The sequence below is a fragment of the Salmo salar genome, chromosome ssa27 (assembly GCF_905237065.1).
Source record: "Salmo salar chromosome ssa27, Ssal_v3.1, whole genome shotgun sequence".
NCBI classification, from domain to species: Eukaryota; Metazoa; Chordata; class Actinopteri; order Salmoniformes; family Salmonidae; genus Salmo; species Salmo salar.
In genome coordinates, this window is record NC_059468.1 from 14,665,001 (window position 1) to 14,673,583 (window position 8,583).

At 42.1% G+C, this 8,583-nt stretch overlaps 1 protein-coding gene across 1 annotated transcript in view; it reads right to left on the reverse strand.

The window, feature by feature from the left end:
- dus3l (dihydrouridine synthase 3-like (S. cerevisiae)) overlaps window positions 1-7,928 on the reverse strand; it is a 27,617-nt gene extending 19,689 nt beyond the window's left edge. Inside the window, exons 1-2 of the mRNA NM_001140439.1 lie at window positions 7,912-7,928; window positions 7,256-7,355 (exon numbers count right to left, since the gene is read on the reverse strand). Of these exons, the coding sequence (NP_001133911.1) occupies window positions 7,256-7,347 (92 nt within the window). The 5' untranslated portion in view covers window positions 7,348-7,355; window positions 7,912-7,928. The remainder of the gene's footprint in view (window positions 1-7,255; window positions 7,356-7,911) is intronic.
- Window positions 7,929-8,583: the final 655 nt, after the last annotated feature.

The following is an 8,583-nucleotide window of genomic DNA, read 5'->3' on the forward strand; positions in this document are numbered from 1 at the left end:
AAACACGAGCAATTAGACCAGTGGAAATCTGTCCTTTGGTCTGATGAGTCCAAATATGAGATTTTTGGTTCCAACCGCCGTGTCTTTGTGAGATGCAGAGTAGGTGAATGGACGATGTCCGCATGTGTGGTTCCCACCGTGAAGCATGGAGGTGGTGGTGTGATGGAGCTTTGCTGGTGACACTGTCAGTGGTTTATTTATAATTCAACTCACACTTAACCAACATGGCTACCACATTCTGCAGCGATATGCCATCCCATCTGGTTTGCGCTTAGTGGGACTATCATTTGTTTTTTAACAGGACAATAACCCAACACACCTCCAAGATGTGTAAGGGCTATTTGACCAAGAAGAAGAGTAATGGAGTGCTGTATCAGATGAACTGGCCTCCACAATCACCCAACCTCAACCCAATTGAGTTGGTTTTGGATGACTTGGACCGCAGAGTGAAGGAAAAGCAGCCAACAATATGCTCAGCATATGTGGGACCTCCTTCAAGACTGTTGGAAATGCATTCCAGGTGAAGCTGGTTGAGAGTATGCCAAGAGTGTGCAAAGCAGTCATCAAGGCTAAGGGTGGCTACTTTGAAGAATTTCAATATATTTTGATTTGTTTAAAACTTGTGGATATTACATGACTACATACGTTTTATTTCATAGTTTGTCTTCACTATAGTTCTACAATGTAGAAAATAGTAATAAAGAAAAATCCTTGAATGAATAGGCGTGCCCAAACTTTTAACTGGTACTGTAGGTAGGGGTAAAGTGAGTAGCAGCCGTGTAAAAAACAAAGGGGGTGGGTCAATGTAAATATTCCACGTGGCATTTTCTTATTTGTTCAGCAGTCTTATAGCTTTGGGGGTAGAAGCTGTTAAGGAGCCTTTTGGATCTAGACTTGGGGCTCCGGTAACGCTTGCCCTGAGTTTGCAGAGAGAACAGTCTATGACTTGGGAGTCTTTAACAATGTTTTGGGCCTTCCTCTGACCGCCTAGTATATAGGTCCTGGATTGCAGGAAGCTTGGCTCCAATGATGTACTGGGCCGTACGCACTACCCTATGTAGCGCCTTACGGTCGGATGCCGAGCAGTTGCCATACCAGGTGATGATGCAACCGGTCAGGATGCTCTCGATGGTGCAGCAGAACAATTTGAGGATCTGGGGGTTCATGCCAAATCTTTTCAGTCTCCAGAGGGGGAAAACGTGTTGTCATGCCCTCTTCACGACTGTCTAGGTATGTTTGGACCATGATAGTTTGTTGGTGATGTGGACATCAAGGAATTTGAAACACTCGACCCACTCCACTACAGCCCTGTCGATGTGAATGGAGGCATGTTCTGCACCCCTTTTCCTGTAGTCCACCATCAGCTCCTTTGTCTTGCTCACGTTGAGGGTGAGGTTGTCCTTAGCACTAGACTCCCAGGTCTCTGACCTCCTCCCTATAGGCTGTCTCATCGTTGTCGGTGATCAGGCCTACCACTGTTGTGTCGTCAGCAAACTTAATGATGGTTAGAGTCGTGCTTGGGTGAACAGGGAATACAGGAGGGGACTAAGCACGCACCTGAGGGGCCCCACGTGTTGAGGATCAGCGTGGCAGATGCCATTGGATGAATCCCATAACATAATCCAGTCTGCGCTAGCAAAACAGTCCTGTAGTGTAGCATCTGCGTCATCTGACCACAGGCACTTCCTCATTTAGTGTTTGCTTGTAAGCAGGAATCAGGAGGATAGAATTATGGTAAGATTTGCCAAATGGAGGGTGAGGGAGAGCTTTGTATGCATCTGTGTGTGGAGTAAAGGTGGTCTAGAGTTTTATTTCCCTCTGGTTGCATGTGACTTGCTGGTAGAAATTAGGTAAAACGCATTAACCTCTCTAGGGGGTGTGGGACGCTACCGTCCCACCTGGCCAACATCCAGTGAAATTGCAGAGCACCAAATTAAAAAACAGAAACACTCATAAAAACATACAAGTGTTATACATCGGTTTAAAGATTAACTTCTTGTTAATCCAACCACGGTGTCAGATTTCAAAAAGGCTTTACTGCGAAAGCATACCATGCGATTATCTGAGAACAGCGCCCAGCAGACAAATCATTACAGTTACCAGCCAAGTAGAGGAGGTCCACAAGTCAGAAATAGCACTAAAATTAATCACTTACCTTTGATGATCTTCATATGGCTGCACTCACAAGACTCCCATTTACTCAATAAATGTTTGTTTTGTTCGATAAAGTCCCTCTGTATATCCAAAAACATCAGTTTTGTTTTCGAGTTTTGTTCAGTAATCCACAGGCTCAAAGACAGTCACAACAGGCAGACGAAAAATCCAAAAAGTATCAGTAAAGTTCGTAGAAACATGTCAACCAATGTTTATAATCAATCCTCAGGTTGTTTTTAGTCATAATAAATCAATAATATTTCAACAAAAGCTTCGTCAATATAAAAGAAAAACAAGAAAGGCGCGCTCTCGGGCGTGCACATGAAAAATCTCTGGGACGCTGAATTGTCCACTCATTCAAAGTGGTCTTACTCCCTCATTTTACAGAATACAAGCCTGAAACAATTTCTAAAGACTTGACATCTGGTGGAAGCCATAGGAAGTGCGATTTCAGTCCTAAGTCAATGGAATCTGTATATGCAGACAATGGAAAACTACAAACATAAAAATCACACTTCCTGGATGGATTTATCTCAGGTTTTCGCCTGCCATATCAGTTCTGTTATACTCAGACATGATTTTAACAGTTTTGGAAACTTTAGAGTGTGTTCTATTCAACTCCACCAATTATATGCATAACCTAGCTTCTGGGCCTGAGTAACAGGCAGTTTACTTTGGGTACGCTTTTCATCCGGATGTCAAAATACTGCCCCCTACCCTAGAGAAGTTAAAGTTCACGGCCATTAGGAGCTCCACTTCTTGATGATCATTTTATTGTTTGATTATGGCCATATACAGCTCGTTGAGTGCGGTCTTAGTGCCAGCATAGGTTTGTGGTAGTAAATAGACAGCTACGAAATATATAGATAGATGTATACTCACTTGGTAGATAGTGTGGTCTACAGCTTATCATGAGGTACTCTACTTCCGGCGAGCAATAACTAATATTAGACATTGCGCACCAGCTGTTATTGACAAATAGACACACACCACCACCCCTCGTCTTACCAGTCATAGCTGTTCTGTTCTGTCGATGCACGGAAAACCCAGCCAACTGTACATTATCCGTGTCGTCGTTCAGCCACGACTCAGTGAAACATAAGATATTACAGCTTTTAATGTCCCATTTGTAGGATAGTCTCGAATGCGGATCATCCAGTTTATTCTCCAGTAATTGCACGTTGCCAATAGAACTGATGGTAGAGGTGTGTTACTCACTCGCCAACTAAATCTCACAAGGCACCCCAACCTCTGCCCCCTTTATTTCCATCTTTTCTTCACGTGAATGACGGGGATTTGGGCCTGGTCTCAGAGAAGCAGTATATCCTTCACGTCAGACTCATTAAAGAAAAAATCTTCATCGAGTTTGAGGTGAGTAATCACTGTTCTGATATCCAGAAGCTCTTTTAAGTCATAAGAGATGGTAGCAGCAACACAATGTACAAAATAAGTTACAAACAATGCGAAAAAACACAAAATAGCACATTTGGTTAGGAGCCTGTAAAACGGCAGCCATCCCTTCTGGCGCCATTCCTTTATTACGCAGGAGACTCCGTCTAATAGGAGGGTATAAATACTTGTGCTGGTAGAAACATGTCTTTGTCTTCTCAGCTCTTTGACCCAGTGGGTGAATAAACTTGGTTTGAGCTCTGACTAGTTGTCCGTTAGTTTTTCACTCTGTTTGTCAGAACCTAACAGCTGAAACAAAAGGCCCCAGACATTTTCAATACGCACAAAAAGCTTCTCTCTCAAATGTTGTGCACAAATTGTTGTTTCTATCACTGTCAGTGGCCATTTCTCCTTTGTCAAGATAATCCATCCAGCTGACAAGTGTGGCATATCAAGACACTGATTAAACCGCATAATCATTACACAGGTGCACCTTGTGCTGGGGACATTTAGAAGGCCACTAAAATGTGGTGTGTTGTCACACAACAATGCCACAGATGTCTCAAGTTTTGAGGGAGTGTGCAATTAGCATGCTGACTGCAGGAATGTCCACCAGAACTGTTGCCAAATAATTGAATGTTAATTTCTCTACCAAAAGCCACCTCCAGCGTTGTTTTAGAGATTTTGGCAGTACATCCTACTGGCCTCACAACCACAGACCACGTTTAACCACGCCAGCCCAGGACCTCCACATCTGCCTTCATCACCTGCGGCATCGTCTGAGGATGGGGAGTTGCTCAGTTGTAGTTCTGTCTATAATAAAGTCCTTTTGGGGAAAAACAAAATTCTGATTGGCTGGGCCTGGCTCCCAGTGGGTGGACCTGGCTCCCAAGTGGGTGGGCATATGCCCTCCCATGGCTGCGCCCCTGCCCAGTCATGCGAAATCCATAGATTAGGGCCTAATGAATGTACTTCAATTGACTGATTTCATTCTATGAACCAACTGTTACTTAGTAAAATCTTCGAAATTGTTGCATGTTACGTTAATATTTTTGTTCAGTATATATGCAGAGCTTGTATGATGCTTTAAGCACACATTTGATTGTGCCAGGCCAAGCTCAGACTTGCTGCTCTGTGTTAAAAATGACAGCGAGTGACTGTGTGACTAGCACCCGTTGTCTCTCTCTCCTCCCTGCTGCAGCGACCACCACAGAGCATCAGTGTTTATCGCGGTGTCTGTGTTGCTGAAGTAGCAACATAATTACAGCCATTTCTTAATGAAAAGTTATTACCAAAATCCCTCATTTATTTATGAAAAGCATTCTATTCCTTCAACCCTTGCTCTCTTTACGTGACACATGTATGCATCGCATGGATGTGGTAAATCGAGCCTGACTTTAGCATATCATAATCACATGAATAAATTGGTTATAACATATATTTTTTACGTAGTTATTACAATGATTACACTATCACTCGTATTTCATATGTCACAATGATTCATCGATACGTATGCTATGATGCTGGTAAAGTTGTCTCGCGCACCTACAGTGCTGGTCATTAAAAAAAAAGCTAGCTAGATCATGGATGCAAATAACATTCTTCCCCAAAAACATAGCAAAATGACAATCTGTATCAGTAGCTATAGCTAGCTAACTATATAGCTAGGTGTCATCATCTAAAATAACCCTAATTTATAAGACAGTTCTTATTTGATTAATGGTGGTCGGACCCATCTATGTGAAGCTAGCCACAATAAGGATTAACCACAAGTGGACTTTGCGGTTAGCCTTCAAAATAAAAGTATGGCGTAATTCTACTATTTGTGTTCCTTTGCATCACTGTCAATTTTGAAGGCAAATCGCAAATTCCACTAATGTGCCTAATCCTTATTGTGGCTAGCTTCACAATACATAACCCGGTCCGGTCGAGCGTCACTAGCCAGATGAACCTAGCTGGCTGCTTTTCACTTTAGCTTTGGGCAACCGGGTTAAGTAGCTGGCTAGCTATTTATTTTAATGAACTGAAGTTCAATTTCAGTAGGCGAACAACAAGTGGCAACCTAGCTAATACTTACTGACAAGGATTCCTAAATCATTGCTAAGAATAATTTAAATAACTGCAGTTTCTACTGGTCATTGTTTTCAGGCTGGTTGTATTGGTGCTAGCTAGGTACCAAGCTAAAGCTAGCTACCCCAGAAGTTGAGGTCAAACAAATGCTTTATTACCAACGTGGTATTGTAAACACATCGTTCGTGGCCGTTGTTGCTTGTTTGCAGACTTTTTTTCTACAGATTTGACAGTGCAACAGTATTTCTTTTGACACGCAAAGACCCAAACGGTGTTCCATAGTATGTATGTCGTGAAGCTAATATCAGTTACGCTATTACTGTGTAACTCCGGTAGGGCAACATCTGAAAAATAGCGCACTTGGTAGTGTGTACCGGTGCTCGACCAGTCGGCGAAAGCCAACATCACCCACGACCGAGAACAGTTGATTGTCAAGGGCAATGAATTCCATTATCTTGGCTTTAATGGATTTTGCCTTTTGAATTGTCTCGCTGAAATGTTCTTACTCTTACAAATGACTGCTCGACTTGTTAACAGCTCGATCCACACAGCAGACATTGTGGGCTAGGTTAGGAATGCAGTGCTGCACATGTAGCACAACATTTTATGTGGCGTCATTATGTCATGTACCTACGTTATATAGGTATCCAAGTCTGTTTTGACATCAGTTTTGCACATCGGCGTTAAACTAGACATCGGCCAATACGGATGTTGGCATTTTTAGCTAATATCAGACGATTCCTACATGTTCACAGATATATCATGCATCCCTAAAACAAACACTCAAACAGGCAACACAAGCAGGACCCATCTTATTTCTGTAGCTAAATATATATGGATGATTTATAAAGTCAGGCACAATTAACAGTTAGGCTGTTGATTATAGATCTAATTAAGTTGGGGTTTCCTCTCTCCTCACTTTTCTTAGACAATTAAGGTAAGGGCTGTTTCCTCGTCTCTTAACTCCACTGCTGCCTCCGCCGCATTATTCTCAACACAAATATGCTGGGTGACTTTGCTATTACGCACATAGCAACATGTTCTAGGAAAAGGCACCAATTCAACCGCGCACTGATGTTTCAGAACCCCGGACAGCAACCGCTATCAAACGTGGGAGAAAGCACATTTGTTATAAAATAATATTTGTATTAGTGTTGCACCATCGTTCTTTTGTAATATAACCATATACAATTTCAGTAGCACGTCTTAAGAGGTTTTCCCCAACTGTCCTGGGGTCCATGTTCAGTTTTTTTTCCCCCAAGCACTACACAGCTGATTCAAATGATCAAAGCTTGATGATGAGTTGGTTATTTGAGTCAGCTGTGTAGTACGCAAAAACCAAAACATGCACCCAGGGGGGGGGGCGCCTCAGGTCAGAGTTTGGGAAAACCTGTATTAGAGTGATCCCCACAGCCACCACAATGGATTAGTCCACCCAGACAGGCGCAAATCATACTGCTCGACCAAAATAATCGACCAGTCTTCTTTTTCATTGTATAGTTTCTCTCATTGAGGCTTGTTCCATCAGTACTCGTGTCAGACTGGTGATGGTCTGGGGCAGGGGTGGCGAATTGTATTCACAGAGGGCCATTGTGTGAGCAGACTTTTGTTCCAGCCAAGTAACAACAGGAAGCACACTTACTGGGATTTAATGGCAGCTCTGCCTTTATCAGTCCCATTCATCCCATGTCCATGGCTTTCTGTGGGTATATTTGGGGTTGTCTCGGTCTCCATAACTCCCTCTGAAATAAACATCGCAACATTAGTTGGTTAGTTAGCTAGCTAGAATTGTTAACTAACGTGGCAGACAGTTGCTTGCTTTAACACGTAACGTTAGTAGACACTGGGCTCGGGTCTTGGCTGGCTTGAACAAGGGTGGTAGCTTTACTTAATGCATTATGGCTACTGTAGCTAGCTAGAAATCCATGTCAGCAACAATATACCACTGCAATGTTGCAGTAGCACATTCGGGAAAGCAAAACTCATAGCTATTATGATTAAATGATACACTTAGAGATAAACCCATGGAAACTTCATGATAAGTTAAATTAAGCAAGCAAAGCTACCTAGCTAAACTTGGCGAGCTGCATTTTATGACAAATGCATGACAGCTAGCCTTGCACTCAAGCTAGATAGCAAATCAAGTTAAGCTGCCCGTAACGTTAGCTAACCATGTCGCTCCGGAATTATTATGCGTTGATTAAGTGGAAGAAAGTTATTATGCAAAAGTAAAATATCACTAAAACTATGGTAATATGCTGAGGTGACAATACCAGTCAATTAAAAACTCAAGAGTACCTGATAATCCAAAACAAACTAGCTACCACAGCATGACAATCGACCTGCGCAACACCTTATCCGGTCCGTGTGACGCATTTATCAAAATATTTGGATCCCAGCAAATAAAAAAATCCGTTAGAGGTTCAGTTGTATTGAATCTTGTATATTTATTCATTGATACTATAATGTAAAAAAAATCGAATAAAATAGTACTGAGCGACCCATTCAGTACTTTGAGGTCTGTTAAATTTTGGACTGATTATTAAAACCAACTATCAATCACTTAGATTATGTAATTTAATGTAGAGATACCTTGCAAAGCAACTGCTCTCCTCTCAATTTCGCCTGCTTCTATTTCTTTTATGTAGCAGGCTTGGCCTGATATATCTCTAGGAAACTGTGCATTGAGCTCACAGAAAGAAAATAGGGGGAAAAATGTATGTAGTTCAATAATTGAACCAACATTGGTCAATTAGTTGTTTAAAAACCAAAAGAAGACCGACATTTCGGTTAATCGCTCAGCACTAATGAAAACAGGTTTTGATTAAAATTGTGTCTAGATTTTTTTGTATTTTAGACAAAAGAGGACTGCTGAGGAAGGTTTGGGCTCAAAACAGTTTCATGCCTTTACATCAATGGTCTGCCACCTGACTACCCATCCCCACGCCTCTAGCGTTTCAGCCCAAAAGG